Raw genomic sequence first — 15,214 nt, 5'->3', positions numbered from 1 at the left:
AGACTGTGGTTGCCCTTATCAACCAATGTCACCCTCCATGAATGCATTCCTTCAGATTGCCTGATTGAGCCCATTCTAAGCAGGACCAAAGGGCACATTTCTACACATTGCTTTTCAAATATTTTGAATCCAGTTTTATGACTGCCCAAGAATTACACAAAAAATTATATTTAACAATATTTTCTTCCCCAGACACAGAACCAATAACTTAACACTACAAGAAACACAACTGGAAGACAAATTGACACTTTTAAAGACTCAAAATGGTAACATTATTATTGGAAGTAATGAACCCAGCAATGTCTTACCAATAAAAAAATGATACCACTATTACACTTGTAATTGCATTTCCTATGATTTTCTATTTTTATTTCCCTCATTTGAAGAATTAAAAGGGGGCTTCTGTGGCTGAGGAATTAAGTTATGAAATAGCAGCGGTATTTCATACACTCACAGTAACTTTTACTAGTTTTACTAGAAAGAGGCCTGACTGTGTGGCCGGGTTGGTTCAGTGGTAGAGCAGGCACACATATGCTGAGAGGTTTATGCCTCGACGCAGAGATCCAGGGTTCGAATCCGACCTGTCACAATTTCCTGCATGTCTTCCCCCTCTCTCTCCCCTTTCTCACCTAGCTGTCCTGTCAAAAATTAAGGGCAGAAAAGCCCAAAAAAATAATCTTAAAAAAAAAAGAGGCCTGACTGAGAGACAAGACCATGATATGAACACAGATCTGACACATGAGAGCTCAAAACAGAAGTGAAATCATTAACTTACAAGTTGCAGATTCTGAAAAACACTACAGATCTAAAAAAGACAAAAACTATCAAGTCTAACCCACATAAATAGGTTGTGTCATTGTCACAACCCCCCTTTGTGTTTGTTCAGCTGGTACAACACACTGAGAATACATCATGAACAGAGGTGTGTTTATTTCTAATGACATGAAAATGGATGACAATTAAGTATGTAAGATGGCGGTCACTTTCATAACAATACAGAGTCTAATTCTGTACAGCATGGCCTTTGTACTGGTATGTTAACTGAATATGTTCACAGTCAGGGCAGTTACTGTGTCTTGGGAAAACAATGCATGGCTTGCGTTGATTTGCTACCCGCCTAAAACACACCCAGATAATCTGCCTCATCTGTCACAGGAATGAATGCGAGTGAGTGGAGTGATCTCAGTCAGTTTTGGCCCCAGTCTACAGATTAGAATCCATGACCTGTTAATCCATTTCTAAGAATTCATGATCAGGTGGTTGAATGCCCGAATGGCGAGAAATCCCTATGGTCCCATGAGAGAAAAAAAAAAAAAAAAAAAAAGTGCTATGGTACACTGCTCTGCATGTAAAAATACACATTATGGCTCATTTTTGACCTGTAAGTAGGCTATTTGTATTACTTGAGAGCCCTCACCGTGTACTCCAGTTTGGGACAGTAGGGTGTGTCCCCGATGATGTCATCCTCAGGTGGTGTGATGCGTAGAAAGTCAAGGTGATCAGGGCGTGGAACGTGGGAAATGGGCTCCTGAGGTTCATTGCCATCCAACATCCAAATGTCATCCTGACGCAAGAGGGGATCCTCTACACAAATACACAAACACCACCACAGGGTAAATTAATACTTCATGTTGTACAAGGAAGCATAACAGGTGTGATCATGTGTGACAAGGCTAAATAAGCAGCACTGAGGCAAGTTGTTTTCCTGTGTAACCTGCATGGGAAATAAAAGTGAAACCAGTTGGAAAGCAGGCATCAGAATCTTTTAGCATCAAGCAACAGAGACCACCGTTTTGCTGCAGGCTTGAAGGCACACAGCTATTTTTATCTGCACTTAGCCGGCCTTGTTCCCATCGTCAACACCAGCAGAAAGCCACGCTGATCCAATAAGGAAAAATGGCTGCAGAGCACTGGCCTCAAAAACAGATACCACTATTGATTTGCATTCAAGAAATGTTCACTGTAACAGAGCCATGGCGTTGCTCAGCGCTACCAATGTACTACAATAAAAGGTGGTTGCAGACATGTGTGAAGTTTGCCTGTGTGTTTAGTCATCCAAAGGACCTGAAGGAGTGAAAATACAAGAATTTAGATTGGGAAAGACTGCCCTCTCCTGACCAGGCAGTCACACAGAGGGTGATGAGTGCACTGCAATGATGAAGAGTGTTAAGAGATTTTAGAAAATGAAGTTAAAACAGGGTAAAAGTACATTTTAAAAGTTGTATACAGATTCCTCCCTCTGTGCTGTTTATGCCGCAGTATGCTGGGGGAGGTTGGATTCTGTGCATTTCAAACCACTTGGACTTTAATATACTGCTCAGTGACACACTGCAGACACAGCTTCAACCTGCAGAAGCTCCCTCTTGCACTATACCAAGACACCCTCTTTATATACAGTCTATGCACCGAACAAGTCACATGGTATTAACTTCAGGAACCAGTGCCAACACAGGAGGGACTCAAGGTGCACAAGCAGAAATGCAATTTCGCATTCTTCTCACGTGCATGGAAAAATAATATGTCTTGTCTTCATTCACTGTCTCAAGAGAGTCAGTCATGCAAGAAAAAGGGAGGAAACGTGCTAGTTAAGAGATATGCGGCAGGGACAGTGAGGTGAAATAATAAAGAGGAAGAAAAGGAGGTGGAGAGAGAGGAGAGAACATAGTGGGAGTGAGAGGGGGGGAGGGTACAGATCTTGAAGCTTGTTGACCTCAATTTCCTCCAGCTGTAAGACAACACCTTGACCTGTTTGGGCAGAATTATGAGCGGAGAAAAATAATAACACTTTCTGTTCGATAAGCTGCTAACATATCCAATAACCTCCCTTTGTATTGAGTATTTCATCCTTGAAGAGGACATACAGTATTACTGTATTGCCGTCCAGCAGCCACTTCTAAAGCTTTGGAAGTCCCCTTGTATAGCTCCCCAGAGTCTGAGTCCCAGCCAATGCAAAAAATTCAGTTAGGAGCCCACACACACACACACACACACACACACACACACACACACACACACACACACACACACACACACACACACACACACACACACACACACACACACACACACACACACACACACACACACACACACACACACACACACACACACAAAACTGGGGGGTCGGCTTTATTAAAAAATGGAAGCATTGAAATTCAGCTTCAGTACTCTAGCACAATCAGTCATTATGAGACAGCAGCAATGCCTGTAGTCTCTCCAGTTATCTAGGACTTTGACAGCAAGGGAAAAAAGGGATTAGATTAATAACTTTTACATTATGATAATGCTGTGCTGCATGGTCCCGCAGTGGGAACTGCTGACTAGGTTGGGACACTTCCAAATGCAGAGTTAAGCCAAGGCCGGGCCAAGGAAAGAAACTAGTGATAAGAAACAGCTCTCTCCACAATTCTACCTATACTATTAAATACATGAAACAGGGAAACAATGAACACCCATTGATATACGTTTGCATTGTTCCTTCATGACTCCCAAAACATTACGATACACGGTTAAACAATCTTAATCTTGTGCATGTGTGCTTATGCTTCCCCAGATTGACTGCTAGCCAGTCACTTAAATAAAGTAAAAGGGCACTCTGAGAGTCCAGACTTCCACCAGAATTTAATGGTTTCTTCCTGGTCATGCTACACCCTTCCACCAAGTTTCATGAAAATTGGGCCAGTAGTTTGTCCGCAATCCTATAGACAGACAAACCAACAAAAACAGACAAACTGAGCCAAAACAAAACCTCCTTGGCGTCACTGCCATCATCTGGGCAGGGAGAGGAAAAGGCATGGACTTCTTCCTGTAGTCAAACGTTTATCAGTGTTTTAAGCCCCCAACGTCTCCTTCCAGACAGCACTGCCTGGAAGGCACTAGAATTAGGCAATGGTTATGGTTATGGTTAGGGTTAGGTGCCTTGAACTCAACAGTCGCAGTGCTGCCTGGAAGGGCTTAAAACACCATTGAGCTAGTCAAACACACTGCAGTGAAGCTCTGCTGTATGCTAAAAATAAGACATATATAAAGTAACGGACAACACTACAATGACATGACAGTAAACAGATACAGAGAAGCAACTTTTAGATGCATTAGGTAATAAAAGGACTGCACTCTTACATCCACATACACACACACATACACAGCTTAAGTTCACTAACCCTGGGTAAAACAGTGTGCTTATTGCCATTTAATCTCCCTCCCTGCTGCTCTAAAAGCTGAGACTAAATCGCAGTGTCCATAGCTGAACCGAGTGCAGATGGGATTGTGTTTGTCATGCAGTTTGGTCTGACAGCAAGTAATGCAACGCTAACTGGAACATCCCAAGACAACAGCAATCCATTGAATTCCATCAAGAGTCAATACACATAATGCACTGCTCTTTAGCAAAGTCAATTCTACACTATACACCAGGGCTTCCATAGAGCAAACCTGCAGGTGTTGACTGACAGTGCTGTAATTTGACCATGAAAATCACAGTTTGTGAGCAAGCAGCTGTTAGACAGCATGGGTGTTTCTGTGCTACAGTAAGCATTACGATTTTAACAATAACGTATCTGTCTTTGGCACGGCTCAGAGGCCGTCTAATGTCTGATCCTGACAGGTGGGTGTTGTCAGTGGTGATTTAATCCACCTTTCACTCTGTCGGCTGGTCATCACTCATTCAGTGGTCAGAGAACGCTTTGTGGAGGCTGTATTGAACACAACAAAGCAGACATGAAATCACTAATAGCAAAGCTATTAAATATAAGCAGCAATGACAATGAGTTAACCTGATCATTTCTTTGATATCAATAAGGGACTACTGCAGACCAGACAACGCAGAAATATCTATATGCATATCTATGAATACAAAGCTTTCACAAATTAACCCTATCTGTTGGCACACTACAGTTTCTCATTCTTATAACAGACACTCAAACAGTGTTGCCCAGTCTGCCCCATTTTATCCACTGAAACTCTATAACCTAATCTTGCAAAGTAGAAAAACTGGGCCATGTGGCATGCTGAGTGAATCTGGCAGCCTCCGGGCCCCTCCATCACTTTTAGCCAGGAAGAAGGATCATAGACTTTTATATAAATCATGAAAAAAATGCAGGATTTATAAATCAGCCTCTTTCTTTTGCGCCTGTCACAGCTGTTTTTCCAAGCAGGCTTGTCGGCTGTGCAGGGATGTCAGGCTGGCTGATTGACTGACTGGTTTGGCTGGCTGTGCTAAGGTCCGTGCAAGGGGTAGCTACAAGTGGAAACTCAGAGATGAGTGCTGTGGCACTCTGAGGGCCAGAGCAGCAATGTAGCATGACATGATGCTCACAGAGTCATCATTACTCATTTGAAATGCAGTTCTGGAGGCTGATGGGATACACAGAACTGAGGAAGAGGGAAGAGTGCTTTCATTGGGTCTGGCGGGCCATTGACTGGGAGACATGAAATTTGGTTAAGTTCACTCCAGCCCACTGCTGAGTGTGTGTTTAAAATAGTGGGGCATTGAGGAGAATCCTTTTTAAAGCGGCATATACTGAAAATCACAAGACGGAACTAACTTTTGCCACGGTGGCAATCATTTATTAAAGAAAACAAGTTACACGTTATATTTGTGCCCTGTTTCTCTACATGTAGTGTGCAGCTCAGAGCAACACTGTGAGACAGACTGATCCACTTCATTATGTGAATAGAGCTGGCCCTTGTCTTCACTGGGTGGAACAATGTTGCATGGCAGGGCATCTTGTGTTGAATGACAGCTAGCAGGGACAGTGGGGTGATACACTCTTGCGCTGCACTGATCAGTTTCATATGACCTTGCAGGAACGTATTGGGTAATCTGATTATGGTGTTGCCTGCCATATGTCAGACTATAAAATAAGTAGGGAACGGAGGGAGAGAGGGAGAGAGAAAGAAACTAAATGTTTTAAAGCATGTAATAATCAATATTTTTTATGACAATGGATTAGTGTAATGTAAAAAAAAGGTTGCTTTAAGGGAAGTTATATCACCCGGTGCTGCAGCTCCCCTCAGCAAACGTAAAAGCTCTAAAACCCACTGTACACTACCTGCTCAGCACCAAATGGCAGACAGACAAAGTTAGTGGTTAGCTTGTTAACATAGCAAAGCATTTAGCTGCTAAAGAGCCAGATATTTCCATCAGAAGCTAGTGAGGACCAAAAACAGAGATAAGAGGAGAATATTGGACTTACATTTACCAGGTGGCCAGAAACACGACTCCAAATGAATGCTAATGTTGTCATGTATCTTCTAGATGTTTCTGCTGCCTCCAATCTATTATTGCACCATTGTTTTAATGGTGTTTGGGATGACTGTCCTCGTCAAAAAGCTAATAAGTATAAGAGAAAAAGCAACACAAATGCTAACCTAAAGAGAAACTAACAGAGATATATTACATAGGCATTGTGTAAACACACATGAAACAACCACATACACACCTTTAGTAAGTGTATATAAAAAGGTATTCTGTTCCACAGATTAGTGCTAGAAACAAACAAGATAATTTGTTACTTTAAAATTACAATTTCCATCTGCATAATCACACTCATTCATAAGCACTGAGCTTTAATAAGAAAGCACAGATTAAAGAGCCTGGATCATAATTAGTTTATTAGTTTTACAAACCATGAAGGGCCGGGTTTCACACTGACCTACTTAGCCTTTTTGGCTGGACCCTGTGATGTTCGTTTATCTGCGTTAACATCTGAAGTGTATTCAATTATCAAGCAACCTCTAGTAAACAGCTAAGATGCGGGAAAATCGACAGAAAGATATTTTTTAAGATTAAAAAAGGTTTAAGCCTTCACTGTGAAGGAATTTGGTTGGCAGGATGTAGTGAGTGTAGGAGATACAGTGTCTCTTACAGACAGCTTATGGGTTATGATATCACGCAGTTACATCTGATGGACTCAGGATATTTGGTGAGGCCCATGCTCAGGAAATAAAAAAAAAAAAGCATTGGTCACAATGTCACTTAACATTTGCAAGAACACTGAAATTAAAAAGGAGGTGTGGTCTAATGCCAATGACAATGTGGATTATGCGTGTGTGCGTGCGTGCGTGTGTGTGTGTGCATAAATGTTAATGGCAGCATCTGTAAATGCCTAGGTGAGGACACACAAGGACAGTGTCGTTTCAGTGGGAATTGATCCACATCATCTCCACATGAGTAAAGCTGGCCTATCCATTCTCCTATCCACCAGTTAGCTTAGCTAAATATTTTGCTGAGCTAAGCATTGCTGGCTGTATTGGTTGAGCTAGTGCTGGACTGTGATGCAACAACTCAAGTACTCCTTAAAGATGATGCATAGTTCTTGAATTAGGGACACAATTGTCTACACTGACATTAAACCATTATGCATGGTCTATTAGTAAATTATATTATCAATGGAAGGCCATCTGTTTACTGATGCAAATTAAATCAATGATTGTGTTACACTGACTGAAAGGGATGATTAACCACGTTACAGTGGTAGATAATGCAATAATGCTAAAGCATCCTTCGAAGCATCAGACCAACAGCAGCAACATTAACTTTTAAAGTGCAGCTTGGGGTGATTTCAGAAAAAGCGTATAAACTTTAAAACCAACAGGGAAATCTCTTCAACTGACCACTAAACAAAAAAAAAAAAAAATCACAGAAAGGCATGAGCAGTTATGCTAAATACACACAGGCAAGACAAGTGAGGTTAGCGATTGTAAAACAAACATTGTGGAAACAAAGTCACACTGACAAACTCTGAACTGCGCTTGTGCCATTATAAGGGCATTGCAAATATTCTGTATGTTGTAAGTACTTAAAAGCATTTACTCTGCATTGTAGGCATAAAATACAGTGGTACAGATTATGGAAGGAGAAAAAGAGTTCTGCAAATAAGGAAACTCTTAATCCTTTTCTCTGTAACCCTTGTGTCAGCTGGGTCCCTGATCCTTTGTCAATTTCCTGTGAACTGGAGAGGATGTGGGTTTAGGGGAGGGATAGCAGATCCCTTAAAGTCCAAATTGGCAATGCTTCAGTTAACACTGACTGCACTCACGAGAACCCTGGTCAGGTCGAACCCTGTGTCAACTTTGAGCCTTTGATCTGGGACACTAATCTCTGCCTTCCTCGGTGGTGCTGAGAGAGTTAAAATGGATCATCAGCGGGGGTATTCTCAGGCCCTGCTTGCCCCTTGTACTACTCTGCTAGGTAGTTTTTAATTTGTGATCACACATCTGAGCCAAGACGAGAACACAGCAGACAAAACTAACAGGAGAAACGTTTTGGAAAGCAATTTATTTATTAGTCTAGCTTGTTTATTAGATAACAGCCGGAGTGACAAAGTAAAACTCACTTTGCGGAAAATGTATGTCAGTTACAATGCTGCAGAGTAATTGCTGGAGCATTTTAAAAACAACCTCAGACAGACAGTCAGTCTGACACAGACACACGCTTGCATCTCTCTTAAGGCATCTCTTTCTTGCTCTGTTCTTTAAAATCCAGCAACAGCAATGCCAGATGAAGGGCATATTCTGACACTACGCTTCTTGCCACTAAGATGATAAAAGCACTTGTGTCAACATTCACATCAAGGCAGGGAGTTTGAACATGAATGAGTGTGTTCAAATTATGAGCGGTGTGATTTCTAATAGCTCACCTGTTGTTGTGGAGTTGCTGGAGGAGTTCCACTTGGAGTTGCTGGGCCGCCTGCTGAGGTTCAGATCCAGACGAGTGATAGTCCGTTTGTTGCCGTTCTTATCGATGTCCTCAGTGAAGATTTTGGGCTCATCTGTGTTACTGGAGCTGTCTGGTTCATGGTCTACATCCTTATCTGAGAGCAGAACAATGCGGTGGTTGAGCTGTGGGCTTGCTTGCTTGGAGGATAGAGGGGACAGGACCGGGGACATGCTCTGGAGACGGTTGGATGCAGGGAAAGATGTGTTGAAGACCCCAGCGAGAGAAGGTGAAGAGGGGCTCTTTGTGTGGGATTTGGCCTGGGGGTAAGGTTCGGTGGTGTGGGATAGGGGCAACCGTAGCCCCTCAGAAAGCTTGTTACCCGTCTTTTCTGTATTGGCTTCCAGCAGGTGCTCTCTGTTTGGTCCTTTCCACTCTCCAAACCCATGCTGGCAGCTGTTAGTCCCTGGATGTAGCATGGCTGGCCCTGCCCTGTCTGAGCATGTATGGTTGACATGTTGCACTCTCCCTTCCACATCTTGTACTTTGGCCACCACCCTGACCCCTGTATTACTCTGGTTGGTTTTACCATACAGCTGCTGAGCAGACTTGACTGTTGATGCATTCTCAGATACTGTGTCACCCAAGGAATCAGACCTCTTAATTGGTCGAAGGTTGCTCCCACTTTCCCGTCTGGTCAGACCCTCCATCAGGTTGCAGAATGACGACTCATAACCCAGCTCACCATCATACTCTGAGAAGTCATTGCAGAAATCAATGTAAGGGTCAAATGGCCGGTTATCCTCCATGAAGTCCCAGCCCTCATGACCGATCTGGAAGGGTTCCTCCATGGGCAGGATGGGATTACTGACTGCACTGACATAAGAGCCGGTGACTGGGCTGTCGGTGACATGGCCAAAGGCTAGGTAACCACCTGGAATCTGCTGCATTACTGAGGCTGAAGATATGGGCGCACTGTTGAGAACAGGAAGCTGAGTAGATGAAGTTCCACTGGTAACTTTCTTTTTCATTTTACTGTGCAGCAAATCCTCTGCGCTGTCAAGCTTCTTGCCTCCCAACTTCTTCAGCTTTTTGCTCTTGGATGCCGCTGCCCTCTTGTGCTCGGGAGATACAGTGAGAGAATAGTTGTTGCTGATGAGACCCTGACCTCCAAGGTGAACTTCCTGACCCTCCATGTAATCCTGGACTTTCCCATCCTGGTTACCCATCCTAACTTTGATGGCGCAATCCCTACACAGTGATAAAAGATCCACCAGCAACTGGTGGTGCTCCGCCGCCAGCCAGCAGAGCTCTGCAACTGCCTCCTTTGTTGCCTGCTGGGAGATGAGGAGTTTGTCTGAGGAGCAGGAAGACTGGCCTCTTTGTTCGGACACTGCGAGATCCTCATTTCCCCGGTCATGGTCATTACCGACCCTTTCTGAATGAGGGGCGCGGCTCTTGTACTTAAAGCTCGGGGCCCGCCTCTTGGGGAAATACAGGCTGATGTTGCTTAGCTCATGGATGGGTGCATATAGGATCAGCACGGTGTGTGTGCCCTCCATGATGGGTGCTCTGTTAATCACTCAAGCACTCACACTGAGTAAGTGGTCAGCCCCCAGACAGAGTGACTGGGCTCGGAGTGCAGAGGAGGATCTCTGGCTATTCATCACCTGGCCTGTCCAGATACTGTCAGAGAGAAAGTAGCACACAGCTATACATCTAAATATATGTCCAAAACATGTTAGTCCTACTAGTGACTTTAAAGTAATCCATAGGAGTTCAAGCTTTAGTTTACATTTTCAACGTAGAATAGGCATTCTCTCGCAGCTAGGGCTCTACAGAGTATTTGGATGCTAATGCAGAGCTATAGTTTTGAAGCATTTCCCAATAATGGGCCCCGCCATATTCACTGTCAAACCCATTTGTTAATTAAAACTAAACAAAATCCAACACGGCATAGATTGAACAAGACAGTGATTCTATACACTCACCTTCCTAACAATATCTTATCTTCATCCTCCTGGCATTGTTGTGTACATAAAACATTTTTAAACCGCATTTTATAAACATTTTACAAGCTGCTGCCGCATAAAACCTGAGAGTGTCAAACAAGGTGACGACACATACAGAGCCCAATGCTATGGCTGCCGTTTGAGATGTTTACAAGCAGAAAAGCTAGCACACATTTGATATGTGCTGCAATGGATTCCCTCAACATTTGGCAACATATCTGAACTGTTTACATCATAACATAATCCCGTGGGTTACTGTCACCTTGCAACAAGCCCGAGTGCAAGTTGTCAGTGTTAAAATGGCAGCATAATTACACTATCCTACGGGTTTACTGCTGCCCTCTACAACTGGAATCGAGAAATATTCAGTAACATTTATTATAAATCAAAAATGTAATGCATACAACTCCGCATTAGCCTCGTATCAGCTTCACGTCAATATTTATTTAGAAGCTGAAAGTACGTTACAGTTCACTGCACCTGCAGCAGGTAAAAGCGCAACAGCACTTCGTAAAATATAAACAATTACTTACCCAATTTTGTGGCATGGTTAAAAAAAAAATCTTCTCTGTACTGCAGCCAGCCAGTGCTCACCGCTGCTTCACAGGGAAAAAGTCTGTCGTGATTGACAGGAGTTTAGTCCAATAGATAAACTCAGCGCCGGCTCGCCGCTATTTGATTGGTTCCTGAGTGTTTATCACATCCCACATTTTGAGTCAATGCAGCTGCAGTTTGCAGGTAGGCCATGTGATGGGATTCAGTCTGTGCATCGTGCAATTTCCTACGAAACGGAGACACCTAGTGGCCAACATGTGCATCACTGTTATGCCACCACGCTGTTTCAATTCATAACTGAAATTAGGCTCTTAGGCTAAAGGGCCATTCAATAGCAACGTAAATGTTACACAAGTAAATATCTAATATGATAGTTAAATTGCTAAATGATAATGGAATAATTGTGTCTAATTGGCCTATGTATTTTTCTTAAACTGTTTCCCGTTTTATAAATTTTCTGTCTGTATTCTAAGTTATTGTGACTGCTAGTGTGTAAATAAAGAGAAATTCAATGAAATATTGTTCAAAAATAATAATTATTATACGAAGTTTTTTTTTGTAATATAAATCCGGCTCCCTGAAATACAAAAAATCCGGTTCCTACCTGTCATCGTTTTGCGGGGGACAGGTGTAAGTGTAACAGACTCAGTAGCATATGTGCATCAGTTGAGTGGAGAGTCCACCGAAGTTGGGTGAACACCGTCTTTTTCGTATTGGCGTTGATTCAAGAAGATTATTGAACGATAAATCGCAGCTGCTTATTTCCCACAGGCCAGAAGGACTGGAGAACGCTACCAACCAAGAAAGTAGGATTACAATTTCAGAAATTGACTGAAATATCTAAGGTGAGTATTACAAAGAGCACTGAAATATGAATGTTATCATTAGCCTGGCCCTGGTCAAAAGGCTGTTAATTGGGCAATAAAGACAGTAATTAAGGGAGGAAGATAATTTGTAACCATAAAAGGAGGAAGAACAAACGATTTAACTGTGGTATGAGTAGAGGGAAGAAGGTATAAGGATCAAGTGCTTCTGGAATGAGGCTAAATGAAGGAAGGAAACAATCAGGAGGACAATGTTATGTCACAGCTTTGACACTAGAGGGCGGCATCGTATTATGATTATGTAGACTATGTGTGTTTATTTAATTTAGTTGTAGATGAGTAGGCTTCATTATGGCTCAGGGTCACTTTGATTCAACAGCGCGTAACCAAAGACCAGTGATCACTGTTGTCACTGTATTGAGTCCACAGAAAAAAGTTAAGTTCTCTTGCATGCATTTTTTATTGAGTTTAATCTCATTGAATGTTAAATAATTGAATGGTTGTTCATCCAATCATAATGTTTTAAATAGTTTAACACATGTTTAATTAAATGTCAGTTTTGCAAGATGGGGTGTGTTCTACAGCTAGGCTCTCTATTCATGAAATGAAGGGAAACCAATCCTCAGTTTTCTCGGTTATATAAAAAATAATAATATTGGCTTCTTTATAGCAATGCCGTGTACAGATTCTGTTTTCGGGTAAAATAAATGCAATTTGTAATTGTAGATATTTTAGATTTGTGTTGATATTGGAGGATGTGTGACGGCCCTACGTCTGCTTTTAATAACACATTCTATGTGTAGGAATATGTTGGGAATAATGCTAAGCTAAACGCACACTATAACTATACATTGTATAGTAGGCCTAATAGATGCTTTGTTCCCACATAGAAGAGGCATGTCTACACTGTGGGGTGCTGACCATGGTGCTGATCTGGACCAGCAATGCAAATAGCAGCTACATGCATTTCCTGCATACTGTAAAATTACGCTGTCGATTTCCTTTTCACACATTGACATGTTTTCTGTGACTCGTAGCTAGGAGATAGGGCGGGAAAACAAAAAACATACGTCATACTAATTTAGATAGTGATTTTTTTAAATGCATTTAATGCTTTTTTGTTTGAATATTCGCGCTTTCACGGTTGTATTAATACGGTTTGCCGGTGACGTCGAAGATAAAGACCACGCTTCTGTATCTCCGCTACACGACTTGGCTTCTCCCTGTTACCCCGCCACACCGCCCGCAGTTGCTCCAGCCCACCGATGCTGACACACACTCCTCCTCCGGGCGGTGAGCTGGGCTTGAGCACAGGGGCTTGAGTGACACATGCTGCGCTAGTCTCCCCGCTGTATGGCCGTGGATTAGCTATATGCTAATATCGATAGGAGAGAGGAGCCAGCGAAGGCTTCCCGAGTCTGAACAGGCTCCTTTGCAGCCATGGCTGAAGGTGGAGAAGGAGAGGATGAAATTCAGTTCCTCAGAACTGTAAGTAACGTTACATTTCCTTCCGCTTGTAATTGAAGCGCTGCTCTGGTGACTGTGGAAATACGTGTAGCTCTTTTTTTTTCATGGTACCTTGCGTGTGGGATTATTACTGTCGATTGCCTGTCACTTGGCTTTTCTCCCAGATGTCATTGCATCCTGTAGCCTTTGATAACTCTCTGCCTTCTTGCAGATGTTAGAGGCGGTGATAGTGCTCTATTGTTTTTGCGCATCGCTCACTGACAGCTATTGTCTTTTCTGCAGTCTCTGTCTCAAGAAGTTGACAGCACTGTCCCATGTAAAACTTACATATGCACCTTGCTGCACCGTTGTAGTCATAATTGTTTACAATTTGACAGGTTGACGGTACAAACACAGTGATTTAACTTAGTCTTTAAATAACTCGCATAATTAAAAGGTTTGTTCTTGTAGCATCACTTAAATATCTTTGAGGAAAAAAAGGAGTTCTGAACCAGTGTGCATGCTGCATTATAATATATTCAAACGTGGTAGTGCCCTGGCAGTGTAGGCTGCCTGCCCAGACAGTCACCCCAGGGTTCCTGTGCAACAGCAAAGGTCTATGCAAATGAACTAAGAACAACATTTTGTATAAAATACAGTATTGCTACACCACAGGTTACTAATGCTGTCTTACTTTTTGGTCATAGTCTGTATTTATATGCTTATAAGAAAAGGCTATCATTTAGTATTAAACATGCACACTATTCGCTCTTCTTGGCTCTAGTACTACATTAGAGTGAAAATATTTGCTATTTATTAAAAATGCATTTGCTGAAAATGAGTGTCAGTACAGAGAAGAACACATTCCACTGTTGTTAAAAAGATAGATGATGACATGATGTGCCCATCTATGGAGAAATGCATTGAGAGGCATATCATGTCTGAAAATACACACTCGTCTAGGACCGATGAAGGAGCCGAGCACTGGAGACCCAGAGACAGTAGGAGGTGTTTGGTTGCACATATCACTGGCACTGCTGCTTGTGGTTTCCCTTTATTAAGCTACTCACAGATGTGTAACCTGCTGTACTTTGAGGTAAACTGAACAGGGATGTTCTGGATAGTTATGTAAATTATAGTAACATGGTCATTTTTTGTTGAAGTTTTAAAACGCATTTTACAAGGCAATGTCTTCTGTAATCTCCTAGTTATCAGCTGTATTTTACCCAGCAAGTAACAGTGTCAACAGAGATCCAAGCAGATACAATGCAGCTTCATAACACTACCTTTAGGTATCAGATAAACAACATACAGTAAGTGATGGAAAGATGGCATTGAAAGATTTACCTACCCCAAGGGATGGTAGTGATCTTTAAAATGTCCCTTTTTTCTCTCAGAAAAAGCTGATACCTCCTCCATATTTGTCCCGCAGTCCCCCAACCTTTTAACCACAGCACATAGAGGTCACCACATCAGCATGTCTGCCACTCCAAAAAAGGAGCTGACATTTCAGCACCACTTTTCTGGGCTTGGACTTAAATGCCAAACCAATCAGGATTTTTGGAGAACAAGTTTCATGAGAGTTGTGGATTTAATCGTTTTAGCTTGCTTGGCTGTTTTGGTCCCATTTGTTCGATTCACAGGGAGCAATTTCCCCCCAGATGTAACCCAGGGAGAAGAATTGAGATGACATTGACTAAAGGAAACTGCTGTTGCTTTAA

General features: G+C 42.3%; 2 protein-coding genes across 10 annotated transcripts in view; one reads left to right on the top strand and one right to left on the bottom strand.

The window, feature by feature from the left end:
- Positions 1-8,263: 8,263 nt before the first annotated feature.
- On the bottom strand, positions 8,264-11,297 carry LOC116035719 (formin-1-like). Its single transcript, XM_031279005.2, has 2 exons — positions 11,202-11,297; positions 8,264-10,342 (listed from the first exon to the last, which is right to left on the bottom strand). The coding sequence occupies exon 2, from the start codon at positions 10,216-10,218 to the stop codon at positions 8,605-8,607; it is 1,614 nt and encodes a 537-aa protein (XP_031134865.1). The 5' UTR covers positions 10,219-10,342; positions 11,202-11,297; the 3' UTR covers positions 8,264-8,604.
- A 1,921-nt stretch (positions 11,298-13,218) lies between these two features.
- Positions 13,219-15,214, top strand: part of LOC116035508 (ryanodine receptor 3-like) — a 109,637-nt gene continuing 107,641 nt past the window's right edge. For all 9 annotated transcript variants that reach the window (XM_031278593.2, XM_031278591.2, XM_031278590.2 and 6 more), the window contains exon 1: positions 13,219-13,535. In XM_031278593.2, coding sequence (XP_031134453.1) covers positions 13,488-13,535 — 48 coding nt within the window. In that variant the 5' untranslated portion in view covers positions 13,219-13,487. The remainder of the gene's footprint in view (positions 13,536-15,214) is intronic.

Source organism: Sander lucioperca, chromosome 18 (assembly GCF_008315115.2).
Source record: "Sander lucioperca isolate FBNREF2018 chromosome 18, SLUC_FBN_1.2, whole genome shotgun sequence".
Taxonomy (NCBI): Eukaryota; Metazoa; Chordata; class Actinopteri; order Perciformes; family Percidae; genus Sander; species Sander lucioperca.
Note: the sequence above shows the minus strand (reverse complement) of the source record. Positions and strands in the feature narration are given on the sequence as shown.

What these genes read in the sequence shown, in the direction of transcription:
- LOC116035719 (XM_031279005.2), bottom strand. Translation starts at nt 10,218, where the DNA reads ATGGAGGGCACACACACCGTGCTGATCCTATATGCACCCATCCATGAG.